At 42.1% G+C, this 19,960-nt stretch overlaps 1 protein-coding gene across 1 annotated transcript in view; it reads right to left on the bottom strand.

The window, feature by feature from the left end:
• Positions 1-15,855, bottom strand: part of TLL1 (tolloid like 1) — a gene marked incomplete at both ends in the record, with an annotated part of 124,363 nt that extends 108,508 nt beyond the window's left edge. Inside the window, one exon of the mRNA XM_081333248.1 lies at positions 15,705-15,855. Coding sequence (XP_081189374.1) covers positions 15,705-15,855 — 151 coding nt within the window. The remainder of the gene's footprint in view (positions 1-15,704) is intronic.
• Positions 15,856-19,960: the final 4,105 nt, after the last annotated feature.

Genomic DNA, 19,960 nt, shown 5'->3' with positions numbered 1-19,960 from the left:
TGAACAAATACCCAAATAAATACTTAAGGTAAAGGTAAAGGTTCCCCCACACATGCGTGCTAGTCGTTTCCGACTCTAGGGGCCGGTGCTAATCTCCGTTTCAAAGCCGAAGAGCCAGCGCTTGTCCGAGGACGTCTCCGTGGTCATGTGGCCGGCATGACTAGACGCCAAAGGCGCACGGAACGCTGTTACCTTCCCACCATAGTGGTTCCTATTTTTCTACTTGCATTTTACGTGCTTTCGAACTGCTAGGTTGGCAGAAGCTGGGATGAGTAACAGGCGCTCACTCTGTTACGCGGCACTTGGGATTCGACCCACCAAACTGCCGACCTTCTGATCGACAAGCTCAGCGTCCTAACCCACTGAGCCACCGCGTCCCTAAATAAATACTTAGTAAGTGCTATATTGTTTACTCTTGTTCAGTCACAGAATGATGCACGCTGTTTGCTCATTTGAGCTCACCTTCTTTTTTTCAGTTTCACCCAACACTAAAATAATATACTTTACCCAAATCTGTAACATTCTTTTCTCTCTTCTCACTGAAATTAATAAGGAAACACCATGGCTGATAGCACACCTTGGCCAGATTTTAGTCTAAAGAAATTTCTGGCACTGCACAAACAGTTCAACTCTAACTCTATGTATAGGATATGTATTTTTACAAGAACCTGAGAGTGAGCCAAAATGTGTGATATTAAAATGCAATTTAAGATTATGTAAAATGTATATCTTATCCATGCCAGAATAGGCATGTGGACAACTGGGTTGCTTTGGCTGTCTTGGAGGCTCTACTATACGTTGGCTGAAATAGGGCAAGAATATATATTTTCAAAAGCATCCATGGAGTTTGGAGAATGTATCAACTGGTCCAGTAGATATGCATCTATTTTAAATAAAATGATGCTTTTAATGTTAAGTACGTAAATGAGACTATTAGTTAGATGCCACATAGTGCATTATGGTGTGAGCACTGTCGGTTAAAGAATATATATAACCAGAGTATTATAATTGTTCACCTAACATTTGTTACTATTATTTTAAAGCACACAGCATAAAAGGAGCATTTATGTAGCTAATTGCTTCAGAGAGCAGACATGATCCTCAGAAATAAATCCCTTTGGAAATTTTATCTGATAGTCTTGCCAATAAAAACAATTAAAGGCTAATTATCTATTCATTTCTGGCTCTCTTGACAAGCAAATATCACCTCAACAATCTTAAGTATGCAGAGCAGATGGTTAATGACCAAGAGTGCCTCCCCTAAGGCATCACCTTTCACATAACTCAATAATATAAGAGCCCAAAGCTATTTCAGAGCAAAAATGATCTCTGCATCTTTGATTCTTGACAATCTCGCTTTTAAATATTGAAGGGGGAAAAATCACATTCTTACATCATAGGAACTAAGACAAAATGCAACAACTAGCGTTTATGGGTTTGACTTGTCACCGATTGGCTTGGACAAGTCCCTCTTAGACTCACTTCATCATCTGTGAAGTGCAAGTATCAGAGTTGTTCGTTCCTCTTCAAAATACAGGAAAAAATACAGCTATGGGACAACTTGTTAGGCCTTCAGAACCGCATCACTTTTTATTCTTTCTTTTACTGAATATACTTCCATAGATTTCAGTAATCAGTCCTCAAATATTTATCTCAAAACTAAACATAAAAGATTTAGGATTTCATAAAGAACATAATTTGTCACATTTTGCCTAACAACTTATACTCTCTTGAAATAAACTGTTGTCTACAAAATAACTCTCTCTCGCAAGAAAGCTGCCCTACTAGCAAGCCAATAAAACAAATTTACACCTAAAGAAAACCATCAGAACTCTTTATATTTATTATTTCATTTGACACCATTATGCCTCACCTTTCTGCCTCCCGGCACTTTTATCTTCAATTAATTTTTGTTTAAATTTGGAAGTTGGAAAGTTCACACTTTCTCTGTGAATTTTACAAAGTTGAAAACGTATAGTAGAGCCTCCAAGACAGCCAAAGCAACCCAGTTGTCCACATTAACCATGTTCCAAATTATAAAAATAAACAATTTGATCTAGTTGTTAAATTTCTGGATTAGGAATGGAGAGTTCTTATCTTACCTTAGGAATGGAAACCAACTGGGTGACTTTGAGTCAATCTCTCTTTGTCCCCAAGAGAAAAACAATGGGAAACAACAAGGGCAAAGTGCTTCAACTTGTCCAGGCAAATACTCAAGATTCAAAATGGCCTTGAAGGTACAATATATACTCCCCATGACTTCCTATGCTGCCTCATTCAAATGGTGAGGGGAGTGATGAGTGAAGAGTAAAGAGAATGACAATGAGCATTCGTTTCCATCAAGGTCATACAAGGCATGAAGATCATCCCAAATGACCAGCTAAAGCAAGGAGGAATCTACATTGGACAGCAGCAATACAGGATGGTACTAAACAAAGATTATCATTTTAATCATTTCATACTGTAAAGGAGGCAACAGTAAACCACTCTTGTATTTTATCAAGAAAGCCACAAAGATAAGACAAGATAAAGTGACTAATGACATAGTGCCAGATATAGAGTCTTCAGGTTAGGTGACACTCAAGATGCTACTAAGATGGGAGGATCTTTCAAAATACTAATGATGCTTATGACTCACCTAGATTAAAGCTTAAAGACATCTAGTTGCTCATGTTGCCATGCAAGAAAAGAAAATCTAAAGCTGCAAAGACAGAATGGCACTGGAAACATGGAATGTAAAAACTATTACCATGGGAAATCTTAATACAGAGAAAGATAAAATGAACTGGCTACAGACTGATATTGTAAGCATTAGTTAATTGAAATAAATGGAACTGGACACTTGCAATCATAAGATCATTCTGTTTACCAACTGAGTTGTTTGCAGAGTCAAGAAAGAGAATAACGGTGACTGTATTCAGGTACAATGCAGTCAAGGATTGAATAGATTTCAGAGACATCTTTTCATATAAGGGTTACCCCCATTTATGCTCCAACCACTGAAGCAGAAAAAGAGAAAGTTGGTTAGTTTTATGGCCAAATTCAATACAAAATCCAAAGAACACACAAGCAGGAAATGCTACCTATGACTGGAGATTGGAATGCCCAAACTGAAAATACTAAGTGATGCAAGAAACAGAAATGAAGCAGGAAAATGAATTATCAGTTTATATCAACTCAATTATTTCTTCATTAATAACACATTCTTCAAATAACACAATGGTGGCTATGAACATCAGAATGTACATCTGAGCACACTGACATCAAATTGACTATATTATTGGAGCAAGGAAGTGGAGGGGTTTAGTTATAAAAGCAAAGATGTGGCTAGGGTCTGCCTGTAAAATACTATATGGGTAATGCTCAACTTACAACCACAGTTGGGACCAGGATTTCCGTTACTAAGCAAGGTGATTGTTGAGTGAGTTACACCCAATTACTTTTGTCATGGTTGTTAAATAAATCACTACAGTTGTTAAGCAAATCCAGCTTTCCCCATTGATCTTGCTTGTCAGAAGCTGGCTGGGAAGGTCTCAAATGGTGACTACATGACCCCAGGACACTACAACCGTTGTGAATATAGATGGTTATTATGTGATTGTGGGGATGCTGCAACAGTCTTCAGTGTGGGGACCAGTTATAAGTCACTTTTTTCAATGCTTCTTTGAATGGTCTTTAAACAGATGATTGTAAGTCAAGAATTTCCTGTACTTCATGAATTATTCGCGTGCAAGTTCCAAGTCAAGCTAAAGGGGAACAAGAAAACAAATCAGTTTCCATTACACAATCTTGAGCATATTCCCACCATTTTCAGGAAATTACTACAGTGATAGCAAACTTGAAGAATGAATGAAAAAATGAAAACAAAAAAAAAATATTAAGGATGGATATGAGAAAAGACTAAAAGATCAAGAAAGAAGAAACCTAACTGGATGCTAGAACAGAAGATGAATTTATCCATAAAGGGAAGACAAGTCAAAGCCAAGAAAGATCTCAGAAAGGTACTTAACAAATGATTTCAGAGAGCTGTTAAAAGAGACCAAAGTTTTGTCACAATGACATCTATAACCATCATAAAGATGTCTCCAAAAACATAAGAAAATATTTAAGAAGATGAACTTCAATCAGCTCTTTAACCATTATCAAGTCAAAAAGTTGCAAGAACTAGTGGAATGCCTACAGAAATATGACACATAAGAGAAGAAGTAGTAATGGTTTGTACAATAACACAATGACTATGGAGGTGTAGCAGGGCTGGCTGAAAGGCTTTGCAGGAGCCTGCCCGGGGAAGATGAAAGCTCAGACAGCGGCTGCCGGTTTTGGGCATGGTGAGCGTGGATGGGTGTGGATCAGCCAGAAGGAAAGAAAAAGGAGGAAAGAAAGGGGGTGGGGGGGTTGCTGTTGTCGGAGAGAGACCAGATGAAGTTGAAGAGGCATTTGAGGTTTTAGCTGATCCCTTTCTGTGAAGGAGGGGGAAGGAGAGAGTGAGAGAGTGAGAAGGTGGAATTTTACTGCTTTCTTTCACAGGGGGGATATCCTGAGCGGAGGCAAGAGAGAGTGAGGAGAAAGTTACTGGGGTTGCTAAATTCAGATTTTAACAATAAAGGAAAGGGGGAGGGGGTTTGACATTGATGACACTTGAGACTGCGAGCGACGACAGAAGAGAAGGAGAGTCTGATCGTTACTGCTTTGGAGACTGACGGCCATCTGAACTTTGATTATTGTTACTTGTGCATGTTATAGACATTGTGGGAAGTTGCCCTTGCGGGGCAAGCTGTTACTGCAGAATGCTGACTACCTTCGTTCATGTTCCTATCGTTGCCTGGAGCCGGGGTTTTGCCCACCCCACTTGTTTCCAAACCGCTGTGAAATCATTGACTATTGCTGCTATGACTGCCTGGAGCTGTTAAAAACCATCATGCATTGACTATCAAGGCCAGGGGCTGGTCATCTTTGTTCCTGAAAGCCCCCCCTGTCAATGCTGCTAACATCGAATGTTATTGCTTGACATGAGATGAAGAAGTAGCTATTTCATATGTTAAACTTGTGTACTGCTTTAAGACTTGTGTATTGTTTTAGTTTAAAATTGGTGGGAGGGAAGAGTAGGAATGCATTTTGAAGGCCATTTGTCTCTCTAAAGAAGATAAGACTTTGGCAGTTCTTCTAAGGAAGGGAAGCTGATTCTTTAAATTAATTGGCGAATATGATTAATGACAAAATTAGAAAGGTGGAGAATTGTGTTTAATTATATTGTGCAAGGGGCAATTTCAGATTCCAGCTTCCTTCGAGCAAGCATTTGCCAGTGTATAATAAAGGACTTTTAAGGTTTTTTTATTTTTATTTTATTTTTTTTATTTTAATTCCATTTATATCCCGCCCTTCTCCGAAGACTCAGAGTGGCTTACAAACTTAGCAGTAGCCTTCATTCTATGTATATGCCTGCTTATTAGGGCTTTCGCCCGCCCCCCCAAGCGGCATTATTACAAAGTCAGCTTAATTGCCCCCAACAATCTGGGTCCTCACTTTACCTACCTCGGAAGGATGGAAGGCTGAGTCAACCTTGAGCCTGGTGGGATGCGAACCTGCACTAATTGCAGGCAGCTGGTGTTACTTAAGGAGGCATTAGCCCACTGCTCCACCAAGGCTCTTAAAGGTAAACAATGCCTCAGAGTCACTTGAAAAGCCCATACGTTGGAAACTTGACACCCCCACTTTGACGACGAGAGTCTGCCACCTCCTCACTTCGCATGAGCTTCTGCTAGAAAAGGCACTTCACCTTGAGAGCGCAGCTGCAGAGCGCGACGGAGGGGAGCAAGGCTGGGAGGGCCTGGGCTTTGGCGGCCTCTGAGGGGCTAACGCTACAGAGGCAATGGTTTTCCCAATGACTTTGTGAAAATGAAGACCTGACCTTAAAGAAGAAGCGTACAGCATTGACACTTTTGAATTTTGATATTGGAAAAGACTTATGAAAATACCACAGACAGCCAAGAAAACAAACAACTGGATCATCAAACAAAGCAATTCATTGTTATCACTTGAGACACAAATGACCAGTATCAAGTTATCATATTACGGACAAACACCTACCTTTCTTGAAAAGTCTACAACTTGGGGGGAGTTAGATGGAAAGAGAAGATGAAGACCACTAGCAGCAAAGTGAATGATTCCATTAGAGGGGTAATGGATGCACTATTGCAGACATGTTAAACACAAGGCCCGGGGGCCAGATCTGGCCCGCAAAGTGGTTTCATGTGGCCCCCGAAGCCATCCTGGAAACAGTGAGGGAACGGCCCCCACTGCCTTGGCCCTGGCCCAGAGACCCTCAGATCTGTCCCACTCCTGCCCAGGCACCCATAGGCACCCTTGATGCGAACGATGTAGAGCTGGCCACGCCCACCCAGTAGACCATACGTACTCTAGCCACGCCCACCCAGTAGGCCACGCCCACCTGGCCCCTTGAGGGCAACCGCAATGCTGATGCGGCCCTCAATGAAATTGAGTTTGACACCCCTGCACTATTGGAAGGCCTCAAAAGGGACAGTTCATTGTGGATAAGGTGATTCATGATCACTATTAATCAACTTGATTGTGCATATTCAATTTAAAAGAGCAACTAGCCAGAAAATTTGTAATAGTGTAAAAAAGAGGAATCAAAAAGCTGGGATCTAGAGATGAAATGAAATACAAATGAAAGATAACTTTTCTTTCAAAGAGTGAAAGATTTTGTACACAGTAAAATGAAGCTAAAAATACCAAAGTTAAGTTTGCTAGTGTGCATTTTCACATTTGATAGTTGCTATAGTTGCAACAGAGATAGAAGAAGAGGCATTTAAGATTGGGAAGGCTTTTTTGTTATTTCTCTGGCAAATTTTGTCTAGAATCTACACTCAGACTCTGTAACACTTGAATCTCACCATCTACCTGGATTAGATAATACCTAGGCTTCTGGTTACCTAGGAATGTTCTACTACCACAGGAAGACCTTTTCATTTTCTCAGCCACAACTTATGTATCTTCCATTAGTACTTCTGAATTTCTAGCTATCAAATAGTATCCTTCAATTGCATGGAAAAATAATTAAGATTTATTCACAATACATAGGAAATAACCCTGGTACACATCTGTTCCAATGCCCTGATTCCTTAAAAGAGGTCTCACCATTCAACTAATTAGCTGGTTTATAGTACAGTATTTATTCTTACATAAAATAACCAAGGCTCAGGTAGGGCAAGAGGTGGAGTTTGGGGAATTCCAAACCAATTTTTAAATGAGGAAAGGGCAATTTACTGTTGCAGCCTGCAAATTGGATAAATCCACCCACGCACATTAGCAATCCCCAGAATGCAGGATAGAACACCACCAGAAGCCAGGAATTGTGATAGCTGCAATAAAAAGATGTACACTCCCATTGCATTAAAGTTTCACAATCTATCAGAGCCGCCCATGAATTCCTAAATTCCAAGCAAGGGAATACCTAAAATTTACTGGTATTATAATATAAATAATATGCATTTGCTTATATATGCCATTTATTCTGTACAAAATACTAGAAAAAATAGGGTGTCACAATATTTTTAAAATGTTTTAAAATAACATAAAACACATCACTATCATTTATTCTTATTCAACTATCTAAAATTCAGAGCTTCTTACCTTATGAATGAATAACTCAGTGCATGTTGACCATTAAAGGAAAGGTTTAAAATAGAAATCAGTACTCACATTTAATACAAACTATAAAATAGTACAGACAAGATTAGCCCTACTACAGTTAAAGGGATTTGCTACCATTTAAGTGTAAATAAGAACTCCAATTAGCTGCAACCACAGACATCTTTACCTGGGAATAAATGCAACTGAATATAATGTAATTTACCCCTGAATACAGCTTTATGCAATTACCTTACTGGGTTACAGATCTAAGCATATTTATTTGAAAATAAATTGTACTGGTAGCAATGAAAATTGTGTCTGACTAAGTAAATGGTGACAAACTGCCAAACTGCAGCACAAAGAACTAATTGGGAAGAGCTGAGCTCTGGTACTTAAGTAGTCTTGTTAAAGACTGTTCAGAAGCTTGAAAGATGGTCAAAAGGACTGTGATATTTAAAACATGTAGAACAATTTATAACTGAAACATGATTTATTTTGTTTCCAATCAAGTAAAGAATATTTGCAATTTAAATTGTAGATGGCATACATGTACACACACACACACTCATTATGTATTTATATGTACACACATGTATAAATGCACACACACGCATAATTTAAAAAATGTTAATAATAAAGCATATTTTGCACTGTCAAATACGTAAATAAAAATGACTAGAAGCAACCAAAAACATCTACCAGGGCCAGGCCTCAAACCACTGAGTTTGGAGTACACCCATCACAATTTAGACCACAAACCACTTAATCCCATTTGTTGCTAAAGAATAAGTAATTAGAAGATTGTGGCCAACATGAACACTAACTTTGGCTGAACTACATCTCAAGGAAAAGAGAAATAATGTAAATTAAGTACCGGTAATAGCAAAATTTAAGCACTTGTTTGAAATTCCAACTGTCCACATGAGTCCAGATTGCATGTAACAGCTCTTTCAAAATAATATGGTACATACAAAGGTATGCCATTTAAATGTAATAAACCATGACCCCATTCCTGGTGCCAGAAAAGCCACTGAGCAGGATGAAATGGATCCTGCATTAATTTACTTAAGTCACTTAAAGAGCATATAAATCTAAAACATATGTCCTGCAATCAACAGATGTTTCACTAAGGTCTGGAAAAACAGTGATCTCCCTTTTTGATATATTAACCAATTGCTAACAAAAGTCAATGTAAAGGTTATGGAAAAATATTACAGTAGGTGGGCATGGGCATTTAAATAGCTAGTAACCAGATACACTTCATATAATCAAATACTGTATATAAATTAATACTATAAAACACTATTCACAGAAGAGAAGGCAAGTTGTGTACTGATTTTATTGCACCTCCAAATATTATCTACTTTTAAAACGAGTCATCTAATTTTCTCCCCACGTTCCATAAATTGATTTATTAAGTGAAGATCATCAAAGATATTCTTGCTGCAAGGGAAGTTGGCCAGGTTTTGGTTTTTCAAAAGAAAGATGCTAGCAATTCCTCTGGAAGCCTTCTCTCCAGATTGACTGCTTCATAGAAGCATCTGAGTCCTTGCTTTCTGCTTCTAATAAGAAATACTCATTTGAAGGAATTAGTTCACCTCCCACTATAGCTTCTCCATAGAGGAAAGCCAGAATTTAATCCTTTTTCATTTCTAATGTCATTTGCATAAAGCCAGTTTGGTGCAGCAATTAACTAAAGGCTAGAAACCGCCTTTGCCCCACCTTAGACCCAAAGCCAATGGAATGACCTTGAACCAGTCACTTTCCTAATTCCCAGGAAGAAGGCAATAGCCAACGCTTTTTGAAAATCTTGCCAAAAAACTACAGAGACTAGTCCAGGCAGTCATGAAAAATTAACACTTAATTATAATTAACAGCCATGAATGTAGCAGTGTGGACCACCTTGTTAGCTGCTTTAAGAAGACAGCACAAACTGGTTATAAAAAACAGCATAACAAAAGTGGCAGCAATGGTGTTTGGAACATCAGCAAGACATATCAGTTGCCTGCAAGCAAGAACTGGTGAAACATAAAAACGCAAAGTAACACAAAATGAAGAAGCTAAAGGGCTCTGGACTTTAGGAAAAACACCTGCCACAGAACACCCCAGACTTAACAATTGTTGATAAGAAAGATAAAAGATGTCTGGAGAATGGATACTGCAGTACTTGGAGACGGCAGAATTTAAGAGAAGATAACAAAATATAAAGACTTAAAATAAAAATGAGAATGGTTGTGGCAAAAGAAAGCAAAAGTATTACCAATCGTAATAGGTGCCTTTGGTGAAATCCCAAAACATCTGGAGCACCACTTGAACACCAAAGTTATAGACAAAATAACCATCAGTCAATTGCAAAAGGCAGCTTTATACTTTGAACAGCTTATATTCTATGATAATACTTTTAACATTATCAAACAACATTTTCCTATCTCAAGTCCTTGGGAAGGATGTGATAGGTAAATAAAAATGCAGAAGCAGTCTGACTGTGTGACCAACCATAATAATAACAGAGCCCCAGTGAAGTGGTTATGGGACTTGTATGGCAGAGATTCAACCATACTGGAGAGGCCTCATCAGAGGAGCCAGACAAAGAGTATCTGTCCCATAAAAAATATGGTAACTTAGAGAAACTTATACCGGATTAGTCATCGCCCAGACCATCAAAGACTAAGTGCTAGGTGTTGGAGTTTCTGGACATCTGGTGACAAAAGGATTACAAAACAACCAGGGCCAGCAGCTGCAGGATTGCTTGAAGAAAAATTGCTTACCTTTCACAAATATACAGATTGAGAACAAAGAAATAATGACTTGCTATTACAAATCAATAAGGGATGCAGTGGCTCAGTGGGTTAGGATGCTGAGCTTGTTGATCAGAAGGTCGGCAGTTTGGCAGGTCGAATCCCGAGTGCCGCATAACAGAGTGAGTGACTGTTACTCGTCACAGCTTCTGCCAACCTAGCAGTTCGGAAAAATGCAAGTAGAAAAATAGAGACCACTACGGTGGGAAGGTAACAGTGTTCTGTGAGCCTTTGGCGTCTAGTCATGCTGGCCACATGACCACAGAGACATCCTCGGACAAGTACTGGCTCTTCAGCTTTGAAACAGAGATGAGCACCGGCCCCTAGAGTCGGAAACGACTAACCTTTACCTTTACCTCTATTACAAATCAAGCTCAATGAGAAGAGGATATCTGAAAAGAATGCCTGAAATCTAGAAAGAACACCATCCAAAATCAAAAATAACAAAACAGAGGATAATAGAACAAAACTGATTTATAATATAAAATAGAAGTATTCACAGGAGAAGAACTGGAAGAACTGCAAAGATCTATCTAAGGCAATTGAAGCCTTGCCAGTAGAAGCTCAGACTCTAAAGGTAAACTGGGGGCATTGGCAATAGAGGAAGCCAGGATGCTATTGAACCATTTTTTATCAGCAAATCCAACACTCTTCCTCTGTTTTCTCCTCAAAAAGAACAAAGTTCTCTGTCTGAAAAAAGAGAAGCTGAAACAAAGAATAACTGAACATCTAGAACAGAGGTCCCCAACCTTTTGGGCACCAGGGACCGGTGCTATGGAGAAAGGTTTTTCTGCGGACCAGAGCAATGCGTACTGCCTACATCCTGCAGATGGGGCTTCACTTGTTTGTGCAGCCTGGTTGCTGGCATGCTGTGGCCTGGTGCTGGTCCACAGACCGGGGGTTGGGGACCCCTGATCTAGAACACCACAAAAGCAACAGAATAACATTGCCTACATTGAAGCTTTCTACAAAAGAGAAAAAAACAGCTAGCACAAGTATTAAAAGATGCTAATACTGTAGTAGTGAACATAAGCATCAAATCACTGCAAAAACAAATCAACAGATGTACAGCATTGCTGCAGTTATAACTGAAGATCTTGGATGGAGAACAACAACCAAAAAACACACACCAAAAGTTCATCACCAAAGTGGAAGATTAGGTTGGAAAATAAGATCAACATGCTACGGTCAGATGTAAGCAAACTAGAACAGATGAAAGAAAAGAGATGTTGAGAGATTCTATTTATCAAGGTGGACATGGAATTTTGCAAGTCCATCAAACAATGTACTTGTAAAAAGAAAATAGGGCATTGACAAAATATCTGAAGGATATTGAAGAAGATGCAATAAAGCTAGTATACAAAAGGCTTATGAAGGCTTACTGAATACTAAGGAGACCAAACTGGTCTACAAGAAAGGCCAAATGAAGAATAGAAAAAAGACATTGCAAGGCAAGGTATTACCTGGCCAGTACATTAAAAAAAAACTAGCAGACAAAAGCAGATAACAAGACCTGTCAATGGCTAAGAGCAGGAAAGTTGAAGGAAGTAAAGGAGGATCTAATTCCAAGCATTAAGAACAAAAGTATAAACAGCCAGAATTGAGAAGACAGCAACAGACAGCAAATGCCATCTCTGCAAAAAAGCTGAAGAAACAGTGGGCCAACCCAGTAAACTACTGCAAAAAGATCACACAGACTGATTACAAACAATGACATGACCAAATAGCAACACTTGCACATTGGAAAATCTGCAAGAAATACCATTTACCTTCAAGCAAGAGATTGTGGGACCACAAAAGGGACAACATAATAGAAAATAAAGAAGCTAAAGTGCTCTGTGACTTTAGAATTCAAACAGACCAGCAACTGCCATAACAACACCCCAGACTTAAAAATTGTTGACAGGAAAGACAAAATAGCCTGGAATAGTACATATACTAAAGCAAAACTAGTACTCTTAGTAATAGGCTGTTTGGGTGCAATCTCAAAATAACTGGACCACTACCTGAGTACCATTAGCACTAACAAAATCACAGTCAGTCAGTTCCAAGCTTTATTTGGAACAGTTTACATCCTGCAAATAATACCTTCATATTACTGTACTAAACAACAACATTTACCTATTCCAGGTTCTTGAGAAGGATTTGACAAGTGGACAAAAATGCCAAATCCAGTCTAAATATTTGGCTGACTGTGTAAGCAATCATAATAAGATCTATAATTAACTAACTCTTCCCCTCAATTATTCTAGTTACACTTGCAATAAATAAACCATAATTGAATTTTATTTTAGATTTATCACTCAGTAGATCCTGAGTTCAAAATTGATATTCTATGTACAGTATATTTTCCTGTGAATAAGCCTAACAGAACTCAACAGAATAAGTCTTTATTCCAAAGTCTTTGGAATAAACATAGATAGGATTGGACTAAGAAAATGTTTCTTGGGCAACTTTTATATAATAAGGAAAACAAACATGGGCAAATACATACAAAAACTGTTGTTCAATGTGAGGTAGCAGCTATCAATTAATAAGAGGGTGGATTGTTCCTGGATACTTTTTCCAAGATTCACTTGCTTCCATCTCTCTCTCTCTCTCTCTCTCTCTCTCCCTCTCTTTCTATATATATATATATATATATATATATACACATATATATATTCGTTTCCGACTCTAGGGGCCGGTGCTCATCTCTGTTTCAAAGCCGAAGAGCCAGCGCTTGTCCGAGAACGTCTCCGTGGTCATGTGGCCGGCATGACTAGACGCCAAAGGCGCACGGAACGCTGTTACCTTCCCACCGTAGTGGTCCCTATTTTTCTACTTGCATTTTTATGTGCTTTCGAACTGCTAGGTTGGCGGCGCTCAGGATTCGACCCGCCAAACTGCCGACCTTCTGATCGACAAGCTCAGCGTCCTAACCCACTGAGCCACAGTGTCCCTATGTAATGTAGTTTCCTATTAACTAGCATATATATATAATCAGACTAGGTAACATTATCAACAATGATAAGATTACCTAGTTGAATATCTCTACAAGCAAACAGCATGAATATATTCTCTTCTCTCAGAAGAGTTTTTTTTTCTTTTTAAGAGGAATTACAATGTACCTGAAATGGCACTCTAGCCTCTCCTTTGAACTCTGAAAATCTGAAAACCTGTCTTTTGTAGCAGCTGAAAGCTAAAAAAAAAGGGGGGGTTTCCTAAATTAAAACAAAACAAAACAGAATTCTCATTCAAGTCAAGGCCTTATCTAAAGAGCAGGTGCTCCCATATCCATCAGCACTGATCTGAATAACTAAGACTGGTGTTGTTCCTTCTCTTGAGGCATCTTCTAAATCTTCCCCAGCCTGAAGTCCTTAAGAACTGTTGGGTTAGGTTGCAGTTCTATCAGTTTCCACAACATCCACTGTGGTGGGTGAAGGACAGCTTCCCAAGAGCTACCATAACTACATTTCCTACCAAGTGTAACACCTGCTGGTTTAAATTGGTTGGCTGTGATAAGAGCGCCTATCCATTTCCTCATTCCAAGGTTTAGATTGCAGATTTGTGTGTTTTTTTCCAGATGAAATTGATGGTATTGGTGGTGATCCCGATTGGTGACCCAGGTTGGTGACCCAGCACGATATTATTGTGTACCCAGTTGTGGGGATAACAGAACAATATTCACAACCTACCATTGCTTATATGCATTGTTGCTTAAATCTGTAAGAATGCCGAGAGATTTTTTTTTCCTGTGTCATCATCAAATCCTGCCCATAAGCATACCCTGCCCAAGGAATAAACTTGCTACATTCAGCGCACACTGTCCGGAGTGCACCTCTTACTGCTAAAATAGCCAACAGGACTGTCATTGTCCACAAGTTCTTCAGTCCAACTGATCCTTTGTGGTCTTGAAACAAAGCTCGAGCGGCACTTCCATCATACACAATTAAGGTACATACAGACTTTTCTCCAAAGCTTAGCCTCAGGTACAACCCAGTCCCAATTTATGGCTGTGTAACAAATTTTTTATTTATTTTATTTTAATTCCATTTATATCCCGCCCTTCTCCGAAGACTCAGGGCGGCTTACAAGCTTAGCAGTAGCCTACATTCTATGTATATGCCTGCTTATTAGGGCTTTCACACACACCCCCCAAGCAGCATTATTACAAAGTCAGCTTAATTGCCCCCAACAATCTGGGTCCTCATTTTACCTACCTCGGAAGGATGGAAGGCTGAGTCAACCTTGAGCCTGGTGGGATGCGAACCTGCACTAATTGCTATTATTAATAAATAATAAATAAACAGCTCTCTTCGGGCTTCTGCGCTGCCTCGCCCTTGGGTCTTTACCTAATTAAAGCCGTTCTTCGTTTACGTGATTCAAGGGACGCGAGGCAGAAGAACAGCTTTCCAGCTGAAATCGATCCCTTTGCCCCTTCCATCCCAGAATTAAAACTCAGGACAGGCACCAGTTTTTTTTCCCTTTTCGACTCCTCCACCCTCCTTCGCGCAGCAACGCGGAGAAGCGGCGTGTATTGTATACGCCAGAGATGGAGAAGAGACCGCCCCCCCACCAAATGCCATTTCCAAAAATCGCCCGCGGCAAGGGAACCCGGGGGCTAATTTTTCCCCTTTCTCCCCCCCCCCACGCGGACTTTCTTTGCTCCACAGGCTTTGGACAGCAACCCGGCTGCCAAGCGCCAAGGGTGGAGGAGGATGCGTGGGGAGGAGGAGGAGAAGAAGAGCCGGCTAGTTTCGGCGGCGAATCCCGAAACAACAGGTTCTTGGGAGATCTGCCCCCAACGGCTCCCGGTGCCACTCAAGCCGCGGAACCCAAGTCAGCGCCCATCCCGGTTTCTTCCAGGTGAGGAATCGCCAGGGCTTTTTTTCTCACAGAACGCTCAGAACGGCGTTCCAGAACCTTTTTTGGATGGAACCTTGTAGGGCAGGCAAGGCGGGTTTGTATGACATGTGTTGAGTCCCGGCACCGTTTTTCTTTTGCAAAAAAAGCCCCGGGAATCGCTCACTTCGCTCCGAAGCGGAGGAAACAGGTGAGCTTCCTCCCTCCTCTCCGTCCCGTCCTTCCGCCCCACTTCAGCCCCAACACCTACCCTCTTGGGGGGGGGGAGGAGGGAGAGGAGGAGAGAAAATCCCTCTGAACGGGGAAAGCTCCCGGGCAAAGGCCGGGGGGTGGGAGTGGGAGGGGGGGAAGCCGCGCAGGGCGACTCGTAACACGAGGAAGGTTAATCACGGCCGGGCAGGCACTTACCGGCTTTGCAAGGATCTTTGTAATCTATGGCTTCAGCTTGATCCTCCTGGCTGAAATCGTAAACGTAGTCGAAATCCAAGCCGGAGCAACGGGAGAGTTTGTTCCAGAGGGTCACCCCAGCCAGCCACAGAGCCATCCTCCAGCAAAACATGTTCACGCTCCTCTCAGCAAAGGGATGGGAGACAGAGAGACAGAGAGAGAGAGAGAGAAGGAGGGAGGCGAGGCGCCGGGTGCCGGGAGCGGCGGAGTCGACGTGTGGCGGAGGGGTGGGGGTGGAAGCGGCGCAAGTGGGGCAGAACCGGCAGCCAAGGTCTCGTCCGCGCCGGCAGGTTTTCTCTCTCCTCCAGGGGGAATCGGACCCGGAGCTGGGGCTTCCCCCCATGCAAAGGAATCGGGAGGCTGCCGCGCCGTGCGCGTGGGCGGGAGCGTGTGTGTGTGTGTGTGTGTGTGTTTGCGCGCGTGGAGGGCGAAGGGGGTCCGACCCCCCCCCCTGCGCTTCTTCTCTTCTGGGCGGGCGAGGAGGGAAGTTGCAAAGCGGAGAGGCGCTGAGTCGCCCGCCTGCCCTCTCTCGCAGCGCCCGGCTTCCCCTCCTCAACCTCTGGCAAAGGCCAAGCAAACTTTTCTGCCTTCCCGCCGCAGCCGCCGCCGGGGTGAGCAGAAGCAGCGGCGGCGGCGGCACCACCAGGTTGCCGGGATCTTTTCTGCCCAAGGGATGGGCGACCGAGCCAAGTCCGTCGGACGAATCCTTTCTCCCGCTCGCCTCTCGCCGAGCTTTCCGCTGTTGCCGAGGTTGGGAGCTAGAGTCGGCTTGCACATCAGCAAATTGCCGAAGGGAGGAAAGAAAAAAAAAAAAAGGAGTAGCCCGGAGTGGAGTGGAGTGGAGTGGAGTGGGGGGGCCCGGGGGGGGGGAAGGACGATCAGGAGCACGGCAGCCCTGCAGTGATGGCCACGCGTCAGCCAAGGAGAGAGGAAGGAAAAGTGCAAAGGCTTCCCCGTGGTTTTTTTTTTAAAAATGCTGAGTTTCCCTAAACCCCCCCCCCCGCGCCGGTCCGCCTCCTTTCTCCCTCTCTCTCCCCCCCCCTCCTTTTAATTAGCAAAACCGTCCAGCAGCAGAATCTTCGCCGCCGGCATCCTGCTTGCTTCTTCCGAGCGGCGGGGCCAGGATCCAGGCTGCTTCTTGATCTGCTGCCCTGATAGCCTTAGGAAAACAACGCGCGCCTGTCCGGTCTGCCCCGTTCGCCATGCAGCTGCTTGTCCCGTTGAGATAAGCGGAGCGGAGCGAGAACTCGACGGGAGCAGACAGACAGTGACCGGAGCGAAGGGGGGTGGGGGGAGAGGAATCGGAGCCCGGGCGGGATTGCTTCGCAGCGGGGCCCCCCCACCCCCAAGGTCGCCCGAATCCGGAAACCAAAGATGGAAAGCGAGTTCGCCGAGGGTGACAATAAACGGTGATGAGAAATAATTGCGGCGCTTTCCCGCCCCCGCCCGCCCCCCCCCCCGGTCTCTCTGCCTCTTTCGCTTTCCGCTGCCAGCCTGCAGAGCTGGAGAAAAAAGGGAAGGAAAGTTGCTTTTGTCTTGTTTGCTTTTTTTTTTTTTTTTTGTTTAAGGCGTCCGCCAGTTTGTTGAACGGGATGTGAAGACGACCATTGCACGGGCAAAGTTCAGCCAAGGAAAACAGCTTCGGATGTAGGCTTTTTTTAAAAAAAAAATAAAATAAAATAAAAAAAAAATTTAAAAAAAAAAACCACGCGAAAGCAAAACGTCGAGCGAGCAGAGCTTAGGAATAATATTCAACAAAGCAGGTTGGTTGTGCATCGGCGGCAAACGGTAGGAATTTTTTCACCAGCGGCGCGGCCCTGGCTTTCCAGCCTCCGCTGGAAAGGTTAACGGGGTTGTCAGAAGCGAAGTTTCCGTCGCAGCTTCTTCCATCTCCTTCCCTCCCTTCCTTGCTTGCTTGGAAGTGCGCGCTGTGCATTCTGTTGCAGCGGATCAGCCTCAAAACGTAGGCAGTGTGTGAGGGGCTGGATTTGTTTTCTAAGCCAGCCAAACAAATCAGCCCGTTTAAAATCGGATTTAGGAGATCAGCCTGAAAAATAAAACGTGGAGCTCGACTTAAGACAGTATAACAGCACAGGGATATATCTCAAAAGGGCCGGGGAAGAAGATTGAGACACTCCATTTTTTATGCCTAAAGGCAGGGCTTTTTTTCTCATAGAACGCTCAGAATGGAGTTCCGGCACCTTTTTTGGATGGAACCTTGTAGGGTAGGCAAGGCTGGTTGTGTGATATGTGTGAGTTCCGGCACCTTTTTCTTTTACAAAAAAAAAGCACTGCCTAAAGGCATTCCAGTATTAGAATGAAACTGGTGTCAAACTGTTACATGCTCACAGATTTATTTATTTATTTATTTTTAAAAAAAACCAACTGGACTTTCCTGCTCTCTACAAAGAGTCCACATGCAGAAAGGTAGGGCGAAGAGGTTTTAGTGAATTGGATTTTTCCAAGTGCTCCTTTTTGGGATGGCACAGCTAACTGGGCCATGCAAAGGGAGATGCTTTCCTACCTTCCTATACGTTGGGATGCTTACGGTTGCAAAAACTATCTTGATAACCAAAACAACTAAGTAGACAGCTTTCCTTCTGCTGCCTGCAAGACATTCAAGACAAAAAGCCTGCAGCCCTTCAGATCAAGATCAAGACTTGAGATGTGAGTTCCAGTAACATTAACCCCTGAATCTCCTTCCAGAGGTTAATGCGTACATGTGAGTTCGAAGTAACACTAACCCCTGAATCTCCTTCCAGAGGTTAATGCATACGTGTGAGTTCCAGTAACACTAACCCCTGAATCTCCTTCCAGAGGTTAATGCATACGTGTGAGTTCCAGTAACACTAACCCCTGAATCTCCTTCCAGAGGTTAATGCATACATGTGAGTTCCAGTAACACTAACCCCTGGCCGAACATCAGAGCATTATACAAAAGTGGATGGAAGCATGGAGTAGCTATACCTCCCAAGATATTTCTGAGCATATTAATCCTAATAGTATACCTCCAGGATTTAATCTACCCCGACAGATATGGGTGACATACAATAGAATTAGAAGGACTTATGGGGTGTCTGCCGATTCCCTGTATAAATGGGGAAAGACACCTTCAGCACAATGTGATTGCGGGGCTCCCCGACAGACTATCCAACATATAGTGAGGGAATGCACTAATAGAAGATACCCAGGAGATTTTAAGGACTTCCTCTGCGTAACAATGGCAGCTACTGACTGGATCTCCAAACTCGACATTAAACTCTGAAATGTTATTTCTGTTTTCCTCTTAGGTTTTATGCTTCTTTTTTAAAAAAAATTGTTTTAACTGTTCTAACTTGTAAATATGAAGTGCTTTTAATTCTGTGTGTGACCAGCCATACGCTAAATAAATAAATAACCCCTGAATCTCTTTCCAGAGGTTAATGCATACATGTGAGTTCATCATCACATCTACAAATGAAAGTGCTTCATCCTCACATCTGCAGTCATAAATGCTGCAGGACAGTGAGGATAGTGAATGTTTGAGGAAAGGGATAGCCAGGCACAACAGGAGGCTGGTAGATATGATGATTCAAACAAACATGTGAGAAACGAGACATCTCGTCCACAGGATTTATTAAATACTCTAACATGTTTTAATAGCCTTAGGAGTTAAAATGGTCCAGGGTGTGTGTGCTGTCCTGATGAAAAGCTGTTTTTCTGTACAAAATTGTTCTCGTCTTGTGGAAAGACTGTTTATCCCCACAGCATAATGTTGTGCTGATGGAAAATATTATTTGAAACCAAGCAAAAAAGCAGAATATCAAATAAAAATGGTTTTCTTTAAAATCTTCCATGTTTGCTTTATTTTATGGATGCTGTACAATAAACTAGAGCTGGGACGTGGTATTTTTCTGCTGGAAGCAAAGGGCAAAAATAGTGTCTTCTCATATTCCACATATAGAAACAATCCAAGGTGACAGTTCAGAATGTTCAGAATCCTGTTTTCCTTTACACTTGTGAAGAGCAGGATACCTCAGAAAGCTTGAGGCATCTTTGCCTTTTAATATCTTGCTATTGCTTCGGTAGATGGGTAGATGGCCTGCCCTGTAAATAGCAATGAGATTTATTTTTGAAATTCGCAGAATTATAGCTCTTACTACATTTGCTGCCATATGCTTAGATACTGAAAAAATATTAAGAAAACGAAGTTGGAAAATTGGAATTACAAACTTTTA

Source organism: Vipera berus, assembly GCF_964194415.1.
Source record: "Vipera berus genome assembly, chromosome: 7".
Classification (NCBI taxonomy): Eukaryota; Metazoa; Chordata; class Lepidosauria; order Squamata; family Viperidae; genus Vipera; species Vipera berus.
The sequence above is the reverse complement of the archived record's forward strand: the minus strand, read 5'-3'. Positions and strand labels throughout refer to the sequence as shown.